We start from the raw sequence: 18,829 nt of genomic DNA on the forward strand, positions 1-18,829 counted from the left end.
GCCAGACTGAGTTCACACCCTGGCTTAATATGGCACCAGCTGCTGACCGGTCTGCTGGGCACTCTGGCTGAGGTGGCCTCATGCTATCCCCTTGAGATTCACCTACGCAGACTCTAGCCTGGTGCTTTTGTCAACTCAACCATGCACACGGCCGACAGCGTGGTCACGCACCATGTGGGCCCGTCCCCCACCCTAACCCAAAGGCAGTGAGTGAGAGCTACTGTTATTGGTCACGTCACTCTTGATTGCGACACACCGTTATCCCTGTCAATTTTCTCCTTTCATTAAATGGTCTAATTCCGCTACGTGATCATTTGTTAATGGTTCTGCGGGAGGTTCCCACAGCTTTCTAATATTGCTTTTCATCAACTGCATGGAATCCTACATCTTTTGCGAGATCAGCAATTCCAGCTTATAACTGATTTGTACTATGTGCATGTCATACGGTCACATAAAAAAAAAAATCTAACCATCAGCAGAGAGATCTAAAACAAAATGCTCACAAGACAGCCAGGGACAAAGGCAACTGTTCAGTGGGGAAGGGCTGGAGTAAGGCCCAACGTCACGAGTGCTTAGTCTACCAGAGAACTTTTTTAAAAAAACTACATTGCTGTCAGGTCTCTAACTCGAGGACATGAAAACACTTAAAAATATTTGCCTGTGTCTGTGTCTATGTGTACACAGCTTATCTGTAAGTTCCCACACATCCCATGTATTAGCACTGGTGCACTGGGAAAAACACAGGCCAAAGAATCAATAATCCTGTAGCTAAGATTTAGACTCAGCTGGGTGGCTTTGGCCAAATCCCTCAGCAGCTCCCAGCCTCAGTTCCTTTACCAATAGAATGAACTCCCACCTACTTTACACGCTTGCTGTAAAGGTGAAGTGAGACACAGAGCAAATGTTCAGTACAGGTCGGCTGAACTGGAATCTTTTCTATGGGACATTTAGTTTAATTTCAAAGGTGGTATACTATAAAACTGGAACTCCGGATGCCTCACTCCCTACACCCATCTGAGTCACAAACCTGTAAAGACACCTAAGCAAGTGAGTGACATTTAGATATGCGACCTGCAAAAAGAGAATCATTCGTAACGAGCTTCCTTAAATAGCTAGTACACAAACGCCGTTCCAAGCGTCAGACCCAACAAAGATGAAACTCAAACAGCCTGGTGTGAAGATCCAACATTTTTGTGCCTGAGAAACCACTGTGTCCCTGGAAAGTACCGGAACCCAGAAGTTTGCTTAGCAGGTCACCGTTTTTATCGTCCTCCCGCAGGAGGGCTCTCTCTTGCTGCTTTTCTGCCGCCTGGCACCCTGCCCCACCTCCTCACCTTCGGGTGACACTGCAGGATGGAAAAGAGCACATTGTGCGTCCTCAGGAAGATGCTCCCATACTCAGGGGGCTTCAGGTGGTCCAAGGGCACGGTGAGCAGGATGCCGAAGGCCAGGCTGACGTGGTGCGGGTTGCCGATGGTCCCCTCCCCCCGCCGCAGCAAGGCTGCGAGCACGTCCAAAATGGATTCCACCACCGCCAGGGGCACAGTCTGCTCCCGACAAGCCTCTCGGTTTTGCAGCTACAGAAAAAGATGGAAGAAAGGAGAGAAAATGAAGGTGATTCTCTACAGAGAAAATACAACAAGTGAAGTAGACGGAGGTAAGAAGTAACGCGACAGCGGTAAGAATGTCCAAAATGAACTGATGCAGTCAGAGGCACCCTTCTGAGGAGACCAGGAGCCCAGCGTTCCATCTCCAACGGCGACCCACGCTGGGACTCTTTGTTGGACTCATCGACCACAAAGAGAAGTAATTCCTTATAAGGACTGACTCCTCCAATTTCTCAGAACAAGGAAACTTCACACCAGATACACCTAATAATATTTTCCCAAAAAGGTCAATAGTTCTACGTATCTATATAAAGTTTCTTCGTTATGTGTCTTAAAAATCAGCTCCAGATGTTTGATAATTGTTCTAGAGAATAAAGAGAATGGACTCAAAATGATGAGGGGCAACTCAAGGTCTGACCTACGTAAGCTGGGAGAGCTCACCAGTGACCCTCTTCCTCACGCTGCCATGTGTCACCAGCAGCCCTGCTGGGGCCTCTCACAGCGCCCATCTGTCTGGGGACACCGGCTGTGCTGACTTCACGCCGTTAGATTTACAAGCGTGCATATTAATGCAGCCCTACTGTGCACAGCACCGACACTGACCGCGCACCGCACGAGCCCCTCTTCCCTCCAGCCGTCACTCTCCCTCCTGGTCCCCACTACACGCACTGGGGAAAGATGAGGGTCACCCACCAAATGCAGATTCCCAGGAAAACGAAGAAGCAACAGACCAGAACCCAGAGCATTAAGTCCACTCCTTAGATCCTTCTGCGCTGAGAATGTGCTAACCCAAGCCAATTCTCTCAGGTAGCACAAGAGACTTACAGCGGGTGATGATGTTGAAACAGATACGGCTCTTTTGAACCCCAGTGCAAGGATACTGACTGGAGACTCTAGAGGGCAGAAACACTGGGACAGTCCCAATCGAGAGGAGGGTTTTGTGCTGGTCAAATAGAAAGTCATGGGACTGCCCCACGTGTCCACCAGGTGCCAAAATCTAACAATCGGGTGCGACTGTGACAATAATCTATCTGCAACACTACTATCCCATTCTATAAAGCCACTTTCCTCTCACTGTATCACACACTGTAAACGTACACACACCCCTGCAAATGAATGAATGCACTGAACTGACCCCAGAATTTGTGGGGACAAAAGAAAGCCCCAGAATTCCTTCTCATCTCATCTACTTTAAACAGGCTTCCACAGGAGCCCCATCTGATTGCCGCGTGCCTTCCTGTGCCGCCCGCCGAATGCCGCCCGAGGCTCCCCGACACGCCTGCACACCGCCGCTGCACCCCATCTGCAGGGGTCACACGACAGCGCGGCCGGCACGGGCACGGACAGAAAAGCGCTCTGCCGGCAGCCGTCTTCAGGACGCGGCGCCCAGAAACACACTCTGCAGAAAGCCAGAGACGGCAGAAGCCAAAACGCGGCCTACAGGAACAGGGGTGAAGAGTCGGAGGGCACGACCCAGGAGGACTCACGGTCAGAGCCGTGACTATCTGGGGGCTCGCACACCAGAACAGACTCGCTTTCTCTCCACCGAGTGGGCAGCTCAGGAGCAACTTGATCAGGGTGATGGCTGACAAAGTGGCCTGAGGGGGAAAAAAAACACGAAGTTAGCAGAAACGGCCAGCTCTCTCCTAACAAGTGTATCTTGGGAAGAAGCCGGGTCACGGGCGTTGAAGAGATACAGCAGGGCCCGTTAGCACCCCGGTGTCACGGGCATGGACCAGACCTGGTTTAAGGCTAAATCCTGAGGGGGAGGCCCTTTCCACCCTCAAGCAATCAGGAAATAAAGAAGATGAGCCCACCTGTGGCAAAGTAGAGGCCTTTGCAGTAGCATCTCACTAAACCAAGCAAAGGCACCAAGAGAGTAAAATAAACAAGGCCACAGATCGGTGCAGCAACCTAATTACACAGACCTCGTCTCGTCCAGATGGTGTGGAAAGAGGCAGCGAGCCGTAAGTCACCTGTACAAGAATCGTATGTGCTCCTGGGGAAAAGGAGGAGGCAGGGGAAAACACGGACACAGTGAAACCATTAGATTACTGGTGATGGTTTTAAACCAGGAGAAGGAACTCTGTGGGAAAGGAACTCACTTTAGCGAGTGCCTATGTCAACAAACATCTGACCCTAGGCTGGCATTTTACACCATCGATTTCAGCCTCATGCCAGCCCTTCCTCCCCTAACCCCGCGGCCCCACAAACCCACACGATTCTGGCCTCTGCCCTTTGCTCTCCCTCTCCCTCTCTCAAGCCCTGACCAGCCACGCCCCTACACACTGCCTCACCCCGAGGTAGCCCCGCCCCCTGCCCCCCCCCCCCATCTTCTCGATTTCCTGATTGCTTGAGGATGGAAAGGGCCTCACCCTCTCTCCCACCCACCTGTACCCACCAAGGGCCTGCACACTGGCGCCTCCCTCGCTGTCCACCTTCTCACACCCACACAACCTCTGCCCTGCTGCGCACACAACACCCTCCTCCCTGTCTCCATAGCAACTTCCCCCCCCCCAGCCAAATCCTCTCTGGCCCTGAATGCTCAGCCTCCAGTCTTGCCTCCTCTGTAAACCAGCCTCTGACTGAGACTGACCCTTCTCAACACTGGGGCCCAATCATGCTGCACATGCACATGATGGAAACTTCCAGAGGGGCAAGTGCCACAGCCACATAGCAGTGGCCCTGGTCCAGCCTGGGCCTCTTGCTCACGCACGAGACACGTGAGCTCTCCCGCTGCCCCTCTGTGGCCTCAATTACCCTCTCCAGCTCTTTTCCCATCCAAATCAAAACTGAAGCCAGTGTGCTGATTACAACCACAAGTCAAGAAGCCACTCATGAGGCAGAGAAAGCTCAGAACCAGAAGGCATGGGCTGCACGGCTGGCTCTGTGGCATTCTTCCTCCTGTGCGAGCAGGGACAGCTGACCAGTCCAGTGCACACGGCTGCTTGGCAGAAATTCCAGCACGTAAGCTCCATGCAGAGGCTCTCCAAAATATGTGATGCCAAATGCAAATGCAGGGCTCCATTAGCAACCACCAAATACACGAAGTGCAAAGGACTGCAGGGCAGCTTGCCGATCAGAGCGATTCTCAAACGGGATCGGGCCCATGTGACCGAATCAGTTTTTAAACAGTATGACGGGGGATGTCTTAAGCAAAGAATGAGCAGAATTTAGCTTTTTTATATGCCAGAATTACGAGGATGCTACGTTTAATATTTCATATAATAGCACACAGAGTTGTACTTTGAAAAAGCTCCCCTTTGAAAAATAAGGCCCCTTACACTAAAGCCCCGGGCCTCTCCGCAGGCCACAGTTCCCTCCATAAACCCCCTGGCCCAGTCTCTACCGGGTAGATTTTGCGTGTTCATTTCCAGGGGTGATACCACAACTCGAATAAGCTTTCCCCTTCGAGCGGATTATCATTTATGCCCCTGCCATACAAGGGAAAACGGGTACCCACCTGCACGTCTCCCTTCCACACGTTACTGGCGTCTAATCCTTGGAGAACATACCGCATCACCATCCTCAAGTCCTCTGTCGTCCCAACTTCTAACATTTGGGCCAACAAGGCTCCCAAATGAGGCTCCAGATCCTGAATCACCTGACCCGAAACTGCAGGATCTGTGCGGAAAAGAAACCCAAACAAACCCAAACGGCTAAGGTGTGACAGGAAAGGGGCACGTGAAATACACCAGAGTAACCACACGATGGAACAGAGTCCCAGCCGGTGAAAGTCACCATTTGAGGGGTGTGGAAATACTCGTGGGGCGTGTGGCACGGTGTGACAGCGCTCTCCCGCACACGGCTGACCTGTGCAGAGCACACACGGCGCGGGGGGGAGAGGACGACAGCGGTTAGCAGTGCTTCACGCCGGACTCTGCACGCGGGTGACTGTTACTTTCTCTACGTGCTTTTCGACGTTCCTTGCACGGGCAAACCTCAGAGATACGACAGGATTGGCTCCAGATCGCCGCCAGGAAGCAAGGGTCGCAATCAAGTGGATCAAATGAATTTTCTGGTTTCGCGGCACAGATAAAAATTATGTTTCCACTATGCTGTCGTCTATCTGGTGGACAAGAGCATTACGTCCAAAATGCGATGCACATACCTTCATTTAAAAATACTTGTTCCGTGAGGCACCCGGGTGGCTCAGTCGCTTAGGCGTCTCACTTGGGCCCAGGTCATGATCTCACGGTTCATGGGTTTGAGCCCCGCGTCGGGCTCTGTGCTGACAGCTCGGAGCCTGGAGCCTGCTTCAGATTCTGTGTCTCCCTCTCTCTGCCCCTCCCCCACTTGCACTCTGTCTCTCTCTCTCTCTCTCAAAATTAAATACGCATAAAAAAATATATTAAAATAAATACATAAAAATATTTTTGGGGCGCCTCGGTGGCTCAGTTGGTTGAGCATCTGGCTTCAGCTCAGGTCACGATCTCAGGGTTCCTGAGTTTGAGCCCCGTGTCGGGCTCTGTGCTAACAGCTCTGAGTCTGGAGCCTGCTTCGGTTTCTGTGTTTCCCTCTCTCTCTCCGCCCATCCCCCACTCATGTTTTGTCTCTCTCTGTCTCTCAAAAAATAAATAAATGTTAAAAAAAAAATTTTTAAAACTACTTTTTTGCTAAAAAATGCTAACCACCATCTGAGCTTTCAGTGAGTCATAATCACTGATCACAGATCATCATAACAAATGTAACAACAAAATAAGTTTGAAATATTGCAAGATTTACCAAAATGTGACAGTCATGAAGTGAGCAAATGCTGTTGGAAAAACGGTGCCAACAGACTTGCTCAAGCAAGGTTGCCACAAACCTGCACACTATGAAAAACGGGAGTATCTGTGAAGTTCAATTAAGAAAATCGCAATGAGGGAGGGCGCCTGGGTGGCTCAGTAGGTTGTGCATCCAACTTCAGCTCAGGTCATGATCTTGCAGCTCCTGAGTTCAAGCCCCACATTGGGCTCTGTGCTGGCAGCTTAGAGCCTGGAGCCTGCTTCAGTTTGTCTCTCTTTCTCTCTGTCCCTCCACCGCTTATGATCTCTCTCTCTCTCAATATGAATAAACGTTAAAAAAAAAATTTTTTTTTTTTTTTTAAGAAAAGAAAAGTGCAATGACAGGGGGCGCCTGGGGGGCTTAGTTGGTTAAGCATCCGACTTCGGCTCAGGTCATGATCTCTCCATCTGTGAGTTCGAGCCCTACATCAGGATCTGTGCTGCTGAGAGCTCAGAGCCTGGAGCCTGCTTCAGCTTCTGTGTCTCCCTCTCTCTCTCTGCACCTCCCCCACTCATACACTCTGTGTGTGTGTGTGTGTGTCTCTCTCTCTCTCTCTCAAAAATAAATAAATGTTAAAAAAAAAAAAAAGAAAGAAAAGTGCCATGAAACAAGGTGTTGCCATATTCTTTTACAAAATCAGTAGGGACACAGGAGCGGCATGGCACTTTTAAATTTTTTTTTTTTCAACATTTTTTATTTATTTTTGGGACAGAGAGAGACAGAGCATGAACGGGGGAGGGGCAGAGAGAGAGGGAGACACAGAATCGGAAACAGGCTCCAGGCTCCCAGCCATCAGCCCAGAGCCTGACGCGGGGCTCGAACTCACGGACCGCGAGATCATGACCTGGCTGAAGTCGGACGCTTAACCGACTGCGCCACCCAGGCGCCCCTGGCATGGCACTTTTAGAGACGTGAAAAGAACTCCAAACTTCCGGGTCTGCCTGTCGCAATCATCAGGCTGCCTCCCACTTAACGTGGGAAGCCCTTCTGATGTCACCAGGGCAGACTGGTCCCCCAGGTCAGGGCATTCAAGGCCCTCTATAATCTGAACCCAGCCTACCTTCCCAGCCACATTTCGGCTCACAGACTATTCCACATTGCCAGAATACCTTCCCAGTCTTTGCTCACTACATAAGCATCAGCGGTGGAGGGGACCACAGGCTTTGATGGATAAAGACCTCAGCCCCAGCGTCCAACAAGGTGTAAGATCCTGGACCCCTGAGCTCTCCGAACCTCCATTCCCTCACCAGTGAAATGGGCAGAACCGCACCAACTCCTGTGGTTAGCAAATGAAGGAAAGAGCAACGCGGGCATCTGCCGTGCGGAGGGCTCAGCATCAGCGCCCCCACCGTCTCCGCCTACCCCACCTACTCTTCGAAGGCCACTGCTTTTTGACGGTTTGCCCGCACACGCTCTAACCCACGGTCCCCAGGTCCAGGGTCCCGGAGAGCGCTGCACCGTTGTGCGATCTGTGTGAACACCTGCTTACTCGATTACGCAGGTTAAAATCAACACTTCAGGGGCACGGGGGTGGCGCAGTCGGTTAATCGTTCGACTTTTGGTTTCAGTTCCAGTCATGATCTCACGGTTCGTGAAATCGAGCCCCGCAGAGGGCCCTGCGCCGACCGGTGGAGAGTCTGCTTGGGATTCTCTCTCTCTCTGCCCCTCGCTTGTGCGCACCCGCGTTCTCTCTCTCTCAAAACAAATAAACTTAAAAAAAAAAAAAAATCAACACCGCATTCATCTCCAGAGTAGGATGTGGTTCCACGTGTGTATGGAGCATTTGTAAAAGCAACGGTTTCTCGTAACTGAATTGAGGCAGCCCTCAGTAGGCACTCCTTCCAGACCTCTCACTCCAGTCCCTCTTCCAGACAAAGTCTAGCAGCTCAAGGAGAGGAGGCCCGGACCCAACAGCAACGCCTGAGCCTGCGGTCTGAGGGACAGTGGGGCAGGCGGCCTCGGTCCCCCGATTGCCACTACAGAGGCTCTGTCCCTGGGCTTCTAACCCTCAAGTCCAGGGACACACAGTCAGGACCTCGAGTCCCCCTCGGGTCGAGAGGGTTGGAGGGAAAGAGACACACACGATATTCTGTATCACAAAGGGGAAGAGGGGCCAGAGCTTCAGGCCACCCGCTGCCGTTTCTTGGATCACTCATTTAGGACACTGTAACCAGTGTTCGTCAAAGACTAAAATTCTAGCCTCCCCTAAGGTGAACACCGTTCCCTGAAAGAATCGCTGACAGAATAAGATAGAACATGTGACACCAAAGCCTTTTCAGTCAATCCACAATCAAGGCAGGGACAGAGAGGCTATTGAAAGGGAGACAACGGCAGTGTTATTCTGGCCTCAACGCTCCGGTTCTGGCACTGGTCCGGGCGGCTCCACTTCCTACAAGGTCCTACTAAACGCTTTTGTGTCTGATCACGCCTGCAACCCCAGCTGCGGCTCCCTCCCGCCTGTCGCAGCTTTTCCTCCGGGACACAGAAGTCGGCATGCCTTCTGGGGGCTACGCCCGGCCGACACGCTCCCCAGTCTCACCTCTAAGGACTACCCTAACTAACCCCGACCCTCGGTAACAAAACCAAAAGAAAAGCAACCCACGCCAACCTGAAACAGAGACAACCTCGGGGACAGCAGCTATCAAATGCTTCTGCACACAGCCATTACGAGGTCTGTGGTCTTGACTGGCTGGCCCAGGAGGATGACATCAAACTAAAAGACCGTGAAGACAGCTAAGCTCCCGCCCAATTAGCACCCGCAGCCCGATGACGGCCAGGCATCACACTGAGACCCAGGGGTGGAAGTTCACTGAACTGCCTCGAGGAATTTTATGAGGTTCCCTATAAATTATTTGCGGTTTTTTTCTTTGACTTGGCTTAACGTCGCCTTCAGTTACTGGAGGTGGCAGTGGAGATTGGACACGGGAAAGCCTACCAAGAAGAATGAAATTTATATGTTAACCATCAGGGCCAGGACAGATAAAAGATAAAAAAGATAAAGAGTAACAGATTTCAAAACTATAAACCAGAACAATCCCCCAAATAAGTAAAAAACTAAGATGTCAAACAACATACCTAGAAGGCCGCAATCTGTGTAGAAACCAGAACCGTGAGCTTTCTACGGACAGAGAATGCAGACACTGGACATGAGCTCCTGGGAGCGGGGCAGTGGGGGGATTTTCTCACTGCCCACAGCATGTACCTTCCACAGTGAACAGCTGCTCCACGGGAGTGTGGGGGGGAGAGGGGCACTCACCATGCCGGTGGCTTACCAGCTTTTACCAAAAGCTCTATGGTACAGAATTAGCTCAAGAGAAAATACCTTACCTGCCAGAACTTTCGTCACAGAATGAAACACGGAGGCAAAAACAGAATCCTTCTTGGGATGGAGTTCTGGGGCCAAAAAGAACAGAGTTAAAAACCGCACGGCCGCCTGGAAAGACTGCTGGTCTCCTGCAAGGGCCGCTAACCCTGACAGCAGTTGAGAGTAAACGTTCTGGTAGAAGGCGGCATGGGAGGTCAGCATCTCGCCAGTCATTTGGGAACCCTGGGCCCCGTGCCTGGAGCGCTGGCCCACATCCGCCTCCAAGAGGGTGCTGACCGACGAGATGAAGGTGGAGGGAAGGCGCTGGCCCCGGGCCCCGCGTGCCCAGCACAGTTGCAGCACGGCTCCTGTCTGGACAATGGCCTTCTGCAGCAGCTCAGGCAGCGCTTCTGAGGCCTCATGGTGCTGCCTCCGCTCTTTGACCAAAGGCCCCAGGACTTGGCACAACTTGGTTAGAGACACCAGAAGGAGCTGCTGGCCCAGAGGATTCTGGTTTTCCACCTGCTTGCCTGACGGTGCTTCGGTGGACAGTTTGCAGAGGAATGCAATGATTTTCCCAAAATTGAGCACCAGGCTGAGCTTCATCTGGATAAGCATCTGCAGTAGCTGTTCCAAGAATGTCCCTGTCAGTTGGAGGAATTCCAACCAGGAGGGGTTATCCGCAGCAACAGAAAATCTACTACTGGCTCTGAACAAGGAGGTCAGCATGATCTCGAAAATCTCACTAGCGTACATGGTCTTGAGGACTGAGCGGGCACCTTTCCCTCTCTGCAGGTGGTCAAGAAGTCGGTAGCAAGTCTTCAAAAACCTGAGGGTCAGTGAGGAAGGGCAGGAGCTCCCCAGCCTGGTGACGGCCACGGACAGTAACAGAAGAAAGTAATGCACGTGATAGGGAGTCGAGAGGCTGTCCAGTTGCAGAGCAGAAATAACTTCCAACAATCCCAGGATGCTCTCTAATTGTTCTCCCTCCAGCTGAATGGGGAAGCCACTCTTGACCAAGGACAGTAAGTTTTGGGCAGTTTCTCCTTTTGGTTCTACACCTTCGGGTCCAACTTTTGCAAATCTGTTTTCCCAAAGAGCCACACCCATGTGCTCCTTTTCAAAGAGCCAGGGCAGCTGCTGACTGAGAAGACTCGGGTCACCCTGGGCCCCAGAACACAGGATGCCCGCACAGCCTTCGGACAGGCGCATTAAGAAAGCAGAATGGAGGGGCTGCATTTCCGGAAAGAGAGGGCTGTGAAGGACGGCACTGGATATTCTTTCAAGTGTGAGGTCTGCCTCTTCTTCTGCTGAGACCTCCTGGGCTTTGCTCGTCGGTAAAGTTCTCAGCAGCACACTGGCCAGGGATCGCACATCATCCGGGCAAAGATAGGATATTAGAATTGTGAGATTCGACACGATCAAGTGCCAGTGCGCTACAGGGTACGTGAGAGCACTCACTGTCCCCACCTGGCCATCCCAGGAGGCGGTCGTCCTCCGATTCAAGCTTTCTCTGCCAGACCCAAGAATGTAGGCAGCATCACGCCTCAGAGTGCAGAGAGCTTCCTCAGACCGGAAACTAGTTTGCATTAAAGTCCTTTTCATTTTCTGCAGGTAGAGCTGTTCTAAGCAATACCTGCTAAGAGAGTCAAACCGAGCCACCAACTTTTCTATCTTCTTCCAGTGGTGCGTTTCTACCCCGGGGAGCAACGAGGGGAGGTTTGCAGTCTCCACAGCAATGTCCGTAAGAGCCCCGGACACAGAGCAATACTGGCTGCAGTTCATGCTGAGCATGGTGTCAACCTGGGCCCAAGTGTAAGAGAGCAGGAGTGCAGAGTCACTGACCTTCTGCAGCCAGAGCTCAAGCTCCGGGCCCGGGGGGTCCAGGAGAAGGTCCAGCAGGGGCTTCACGAGCTCCCGGAGCATCCTCTCCATGGTGCGCTGCATCCGCCTGATGACGGGCAGAGGCGTGCTGCCGTCCAGGCTCCTCATGTTGAACATGATGCAGTGCAGCAGTGAGCTCAGGGACAGCGACTTCAAGGCCATGTCGGCATCGCCCCGCAAATAAGGCAAGACCAAAGACTGGAACTTCTCCAGCACGAGCGACCACGTGTCCAAGATCTGACTCGGAGGCAACTCCAGGAGGCACTCGCAGAGCACCCGGGAGGGGCCCGCGGCCAGCACGGGCTGTCTCAGGGCCTCGGCGGCCGGGCGGCAGATCACCCCCAAAACCTCCTCAAACAGCCGTGGCACTTGTCGGAGCTTCGTGTAAGTCTGGAAGAGGGTGTGAAGAAGCGCCTCCTGTGCTTTTTTCGTTCGAGAGTCTGTCACTTCTGCATCAATCCAAGCTGAAGCCAACAGGTCGTCGAGGTCTGGCTCCAAAACCAGATGGTTCAGAGACGTCAAAGCCTTGAGGCAGCGGAACCAGGCCGGCACGGACGCTTGTGAATGGTTTATCAGCAGCTCAGCCAAACGGCGGTAAAAGCGGAACTGAGCCTCTCCGTGCCGGATCCTGTCGGCGGCGATGTTGTAGATACCGCTGTGGGCCACCGAGGTCAGCAGCTGTTCCACGACCAGCAGTTCTGAGGTCCAATCCGATGCGGCCAGGGTGGCCAGGTGCTCCTCCTGCAGCTGTGCGATCCTCAAGCAGCCGAACAGCCTGGGGAGCACCTGGAAGCAGAGAAGCTGATTCCCCTCCCTGAAGTAAGAGTCCAGAAAGAGCTTATACAGCAAGGCCACTGAGTTGGCTACAACGGCAGCATGCAGTGACGGTTCACAGTAGCCCGTCTCCACCAGCCTGGCAATCACAGTGTCCGTAGGAGCGAGAACATTCTTCAGGGCCCCTATCTTTGCGTCACCTTGCTGCTGGTCCAAGAGCTCCTCTTTGTAGGACGAGAGCAACTCAGGCTGAAAGGCCCCACCTCGAAGCACGGCCTCAATCTGACTCTTCACATCCCGGCTCAGCGCCTGCCGCAGCTGGCCCTGGCCGGCCTGTGTCCACGGGCCCCCCGAGAGTAAGTGCCTCAGGACCAGGCAGGGCTGGAGCAAGTGCCCAGTCACCTCGCCAAAGGCACGTCGTGGGTTGACTTGCTGCTGCTGGACCAACAGGTAGTGACCAAGCGCCAGGTGAATGACTTCGAATAACTGGGCAACCTTGGCTCCTTCTGGCTGCCTACAGGCCAACCAGCACAGCTGGCTTAGCAACGCCACTAACAGCTCCTGTCTAGCCGTGTAGATGACGGCGAGGGCGGGTGTCGAGAGGATGCCCTGGCAACAGCTCAGCACGGCACACATACTTCTTTGGGATTCCAAAGGAGAGAAGTCAGCTATCCTCTCGTTTATGATCTGAGCGTTAAAAAAGCAAGAAAACTCATTACTACACCCACCCACACACAAGAAGAATACAACTGAATCGGTGAACTCACTCTTTGTCCTTATCTTGAGGAGGAGGAAATCCCCAGATCACCGTATCTAAATCAACTTGACATTCGCTTACTGCGCCAAAGGAACGGCAGAGAACCTGTTTTAAGTCCTTCACACAGCCATCTCCGACCCGTATAAATTCAGAAAAGGGATCAGTGCCTTTGTAATTCTGCTGTCCCTTCTAAAGAGCTTGTTTTTCATAAGACTTGAACTCCAAAGATTACCTTCCCTTATATCCTAAGCCTGAAATTCAGCTTAGAAGTTATACGTGGATGGACAGTGGCTTTGGGCTATGATCCTATGGTCCGAAATACGTTTTTACAATTACACTTTATATTAAAAAAAAAAAAAAAAAAAAAAAAAAAAGCAAAAGGTACTCTTAAAAGAGAAAAGCAGAGGGGTGCCTGGCTCAGTTGGTTAAGCATCCGACTTCGGCTCAGGTCATAATCTCACGGTTTTTGAGTTCAAGCCCCGCGTCAGGCTCTTTGCTGACAGCTCGGAGCCTGGAGCCTGCTTCAGATTCTGTGTCTCCCTCTCTTTCTGCCCCTCCCGCGCTCGCACTCACTCTCTCTCTCTCTCTCTCTCTCAAAAATAAACATAAAAAAAAGTTAAAAAAAAAAAAAAAAAAGGTCATCAGGGCCCCTGGGTGGTTCAGTGGGTTGAGTGTCTGACTCTTGATTTCGGCTCACGTCACAATCCCAGGGTCATGGAATCAAGCCCAACGTCAGGTTCTGTGCTGACTGTGGAGCCTGCTTAAGATTCATCCCCTCCCCCTCCCGCCACCACCATCACTCTCCCCCGCTTGCTTGCTCACTCTTTAAAATTAATTAAGAAAAGGTAATCGACCACCACCCTGAAATAGTTCTAAGCTTCCCTTTAACATTAAACAGCACAAAGTGCTTAGCACAGTGTAGAGCATACAAAACGCATTTGATAAGTATATTATTAAAATTCTAGTAATATTATTTCCTTCTCTTTCTCTACCTTGATACTTCCTATACCTTGAATAATTAACCCCAAAATAAATGAGCCTACAGCATTAACAGAAATCAAGAGATGCACGTTAACACACACAAGATAACACAGGAAACAGATAATCACCTTGACTAGGGAAATCTGAAGGTTAATTGTCTTTCCATTCTTGAGGAGATTCTGCAGTTTTCTGCTGTGTAGAATATTATCTATATAGATCCAAAGCCTTTCAACAATGTCTTCCTTCAGTTCAAGTTTTTTCTTATAAAATGCAACCAATGACTGTCTTGCCCAATCAAGTAATACCTGAATTTGGAAGAAATAGGCTCTGAAAATATATATTTTCTTACCAAGAAAGAAAGATGCTGAACATTTATAAGGATGTTCCATGTATAACCAAATCCAATTGCCAGAGAAAAAGCTGTCTTTTAAAACCTACCTTTAGTATTGAGGGCACCTTTTGGGATGAGCACTGGGTGTTGTATGGAAACCAATTTGACAATAAACTTCATATATTGAAAAAAAAAATAAAAAATAAAAAAAATAAAATAAAACCTATCTTTAGTAATATTATTTTATATATAATAGAATGTCCTAGTAACTTAAGATGCTTATTATTATAAAATCGATAAAAAGAAAAACTAGGGGCACCTGGGTGGCTCAGTTGGTTGAGCGTCCAACTCTAGATTTCAGCCCAGGTCATGATCCCAGGGTCGGGCTCCGTGCTGAGAAGGGAGCCTGCTTGGGATTCTCCCTCTCTCCCCTTCTGCCCCTCTCCCCTGCTTGCTCACTCTCTCTCAAAAAAAAAATAAGTAAATAAATAAACAAATAAACAAATAAATAAAATAATAAAAACAGAAAAAACTAATTTTGTCTTCATTTGAGGCCAATAAAAAGTTTCAAGTGAGACTCTAAACAATTTCTTCTAACTCTTCTCGAGTTATGCTAAATTTCAAAAGTTAGAAGCACAACAATTGCTCAGAATGGCCGCTCAAAATGAATCACACCCAGAAGCAAAAACAGAGTCAAAAGGCAGAGGTTTGTGTCCTGGCTTTCCCACGTTACCTGTAAAACCTCTAGGCCTATTTACCTCATCCAGAAGACGGAGACGGTCTTCTGCGAAATAATGCAGGTGCTTTATGAAGGGGGGAGGGGGGTGGTCAGACATGCATAGTTTCCATTACTGTAACACGTTCATCAAAGGGGTGAGGCCTCAGATCATGACAGGAGAAATGTTGTAACAGTATGAACAGTGACAGATGCTAAAAGGGAAAATAGTTCTCAGCGTAAGACTACGGAGACCTTGATCCAACCGCCACTGCTACTTCCGCCTTCAGCTCACCCTGGGTAGCACCTGCCAGGTGACTATCAAGCAGCTAAGATGATTCTCAGGTGCAGCCAAATTTAGAACCCACCGGATGTGAGAGCGCTCTGCATCCTGGACCTCATCATCATCTTAATAGATGTAACACATCTTTGATGCATTTTGTGCTGTCTTCTTTAATACTAGCACATGGGTGTGTGTTAACACAGTTTCATGAGCTCAACATCCTGGTGTCTCTAGTATATTAACAGGATTTTTTTTGTTTGTTTTTTGCCAAATAAGCTTGAAAAATGTTAACAAGACATGCCTTTCTTGGTTCCTAATCTACTTCTAGAATGGCTTACTACAGATACTAAAGCTTCTCTACTTCCCACCGGGTCAAATTCCAAAGCTGTTTAACAAATCACCAAAAAGCAGTTGCTTATGGAGCATTACCTTGGATTCACAAACAAATGCAGCTACCTACAGACTCAGATCCTAATTTTTGTAACCCAGTTCCCAATTCGTTCACTGATGCATATAGTTGATTTGAAATATGAGAGGCGTTTCTTTTTTTTTTTTTTAATATGAAATTTATTGTCAAACTGGTTTCCATACAACACCCAGTGCTCATCCCAACAGGTGCCCTCCTCAATGCCCATCACCCACTTTCCCCGCCCTCCCACCCCCCATCAACCCTCAGTTTATTCTCCGTTTTTAAGAGTCTCTTATGGTTTGGCTCTTTCCCTCTCTAAGAGGAGTTTCTAAACACACACACAAAAAATACTGACTTTGTAACAGAAAATCTCTGCTAATGAAATATTTGACTCATTCATTTTTTTTTACTGATATTACTTTTAACCTCTAACCACGTTTTATTTTCCGACCTTTTTTCTTTTTAAATTTTAATTAAATTTCAACACATAATTTATATAAGTGACTGTTCTTTTTAGTAGTAAACAAAAAGGTAAATTTCACATTAAACTTACTTGCTCTTTATTTGGAAGAACGCACTGGTGGGAAATCCAAGCAAAATGAGCTAGTTTTAGTTTATCTTCCCAAGAAGTTGTCTTGCTTTTGAGCTTAAAGGAAATGCCGGAATAAATAGCAGCCATTGCTACACTTTATCTAAAATTTAAAATGGAAAAAAATATTATATTAAGGCCAAACTCAATAGGCACCAAAAAAGAACATCATGTATCTTATTATCTACATAATACATATTCCTTGAAAAAAAATTTTAATGAACTAAAATACATCAACAGAGTTATTGGGCATAAATCTATACATAAAATGCTTTAGCCCATGAATTTTCTGGGGGAAATTGACAAAAGCAGGCATAAAAAGAATTACACTCACATATGTACCAGTATTCCTGCTGTGATCAAACATCATATCCTCCGATGTGAATGTGCAGGAATACAACCGGGCAAAACCCAAAGTATTCAAATTATTTGTGAAAGGAGATTCACGTGAGGTTTTAGACTGAAAATGTCTGCATAAATCACCTGCAACTATGTATCATCTATATGACTATCATCTATGTGACAAGCTCCACTAGTTTAGAGAGAGAAATAAGCAATCTTTGGAGAAAATATGTCACCAAGTAGAAAAGAAATATAGTATAAAACCAGTCCCAACAGATGTACTGTTATTTCAGCTGCAACAGTAACTTTCCACTGTAACTTTATTCTGTTTATATACATGTAAGCTTATAGACATGCTCTGCTTCCAAAGACTCGATACAGTTACACAATTGAAACTATAAAAATAAGATATAAGAAAATTATAAGGGAAAGCAAGCATACTGACCAGCTATAATTCCATAAGCCTGAAGTAAATACAGCTTTGAGTTTCCTAAACGTCATTAAAAAAAAAAAAAAAAAGGCGGAAACCTATCACATTAAGTCATATTCATTATACACAAGAAAACAAGTTCCTCAAAAGTGAACCATTTTCCTACTCGGTACTGAAATTAAAATATTGTAAATAAAATCAAAATAGGACAATACCCCCCCCCAAAAAAAAATCGCAGTTTCATGATTCTGACATACTACCAAAGGGAAAGAATTTGCTATGCCAAGGGCTGGATCACTTGTATTTCTTCAATCTACGGAGCCTGAAATCCTACAGACCTACCTTCAGAATTATACAAGGAATGAGCGACCACCACGGGAAGGACACTAATATCAGCACAGCATCCTTCCCTCTATGAGAGAACAGAAGAGTCAAGTGCTGTCAGTTTTCGCATTTTGTCAAGAGGTCCACACGTGCCCATTCAAAGAAGAACTTACTTGTAACTTCAGTGTGTCAGAAAGCCAACGTACCAGCTACAAAGTACTTAAAAAGTGTCGGCAGAATTGGTTACAAAGACCCTCCCGGAGGCTCAACTTTCCGCTCCCGGTGCCATCCGGCGGCCTACGCGAGGGGGCGTGAAGACCACCAGGCCGAACGCGAAACCGTGTTAGTACCCACGCAAAGGGAGCCTAAGCGCGGCCACACTCGGAACCCCGCGGCGCATCGTGAAAGCAAGCAACGAGAACCAGAGAGCAGCGAGGAGCGACGTAAGGGGCTGCCGAAGGAGCGAGCCCAGGCGGCTCTCCGCAGCGCTCGCTGTCCGCGGCGCGGGGACGGACCCGGGGCGGAGGACCCTCCCCGCTTAAGGAGCCCACCTCGAGGCCAACCCCGGATAGGGACGGCGGGCCGGGGCGTAGCGCCCGCCCCGCGGGGGAGGCTCACCTCGGGGCCGGCCCTCGGTGAGGGGCACACCTGGAGGACGCCCCCAGGGAAGCTCACCTCCCGCCCCGCCCCGAGCAGGGCGGCGGCGCGGCCGGAGGGCAGTCCCCAGGTTAAGGAGCTCACCTGGCGGCCAGCCCCGCTTAGGGACGGCGGGCCGGGGCGCAGCACGGTGGAGGCGGCCGCAGGTCCGGACTCCCGGACTGGCCCACCACGTGGGACCGGCCCCCGCGCTCCTTCCGCCCGACGCCGGCGGCGCGGCGGGGCGGGGCGGCGCGCACGCCAGGCATCGCCAGCAGAGCGCCGAGGCGCCTCGCCCATTGGTGGAGACGGTTGCGCGTTGGAGGCCCGAGCGGCCCAGCCCGCGGCCCGCTCCGTGTCAGTCAGTCATGGAGCGGCCGCCCATAGCCGCCGCCGCGGGGGCGGCAGGGCGCGGGGCGCGGGGGCCCGGCTGAGCCGGCCGTCGGAGCGAGACCCTGCGGCAGAGACGACGGAGGCGGAAGCAACCCGATCCCGGAGGCGGCGGCGGCGGGAGGAGCCGGAGCCGCCTGGGATGTTCAGTGAGTGCGGGGCGCGCGGGCGGGGAGGGCCGGGGGAGGGGGGTCGCGAGCCGAGCGCGCGCGCGGGCGGGCGGGGGCCGGGAGGGAGGGCGCGCGGGCGGCGGCGCGGCGGCGCGCGGCGAGGCCTAGGCGGGGCGCGCGCCCGCAGCTCCCGCCG

General features: G+C 50.5%; 2 protein-coding genes across 5 annotated transcripts in view; one reads left to right on the forward strand and one right to left on the reverse strand.

Annotated features, from left to right (window-relative positions):
* URB2 (URB2 ribosome biogenesis homolog) overlaps positions 1-18,708 on the reverse strand; it is a 30,068-nt gene extending 11,360 nt beyond the window's left edge. The window contains exons 1-8 of one of the 3 annotated variants that reach the window (XR_015241592.1): positions 18,239-18,708; positions 17,516-17,585; positions 16,366-16,510; positions 14,203-14,379; positions 9,702-13,023; positions 5,071-5,231; positions 3,095-3,205; positions 1,335-1,577 (exon numbers count right to left, since the gene is read on the reverse strand). Coding sequence is in view for 2 of the 3 variants with exons in the window: in XM_086679707.1 (XP_086535833.1) it covers positions 1,335-1,577; positions 3,095-3,205; positions 5,071-5,231; positions 9,702-13,023; positions 14,203-14,379; positions 16,366-16,491 (4,140 nt within the window). In the remaining variant the exon portion in view is untranslated. Of the gene's footprint in view, positions 1-1,334; positions 1,578-3,094; positions 3,206-5,070; positions 5,232-9,701; positions 13,024-14,202; positions 14,380-16,365 lie in introns of all 3 variants that reach the window. The other 2 variants (XM_086679707.1, XM_086679708.1) reach the window with 2 other exon arrangements.
* Positions 18,424-18,829, forward strand: part of TAF5L (TATA-box binding protein associated factor 5 like) — a 34,536-nt gene continuing 34,130 nt past the window's right edge. Inside the window, exon 1 of one of the 2 annotated variants that reach the window (XM_086679709.1) lies at positions 18,424-18,672. The gene's annotated coding sequence lies outside the window, so the exon portion shown is untranslated. The remainder of the gene's footprint in view (positions 18,673-18,829) is intronic. The other variant, XM_086679712.1, reaches the window with a different exon arrangement.

The sequence above is a fragment of the Puma concolor genome, chromosome D2 (assembly GCF_028749965.1).
Source record: "Puma concolor isolate L17-30 chromosome D2, mPumCon1.1.hap2, whole genome shotgun sequence".
Classification (NCBI taxonomy): Eukaryota; Metazoa; Chordata; class Mammalia; order Carnivora; family Felidae; genus Puma; species Puma concolor.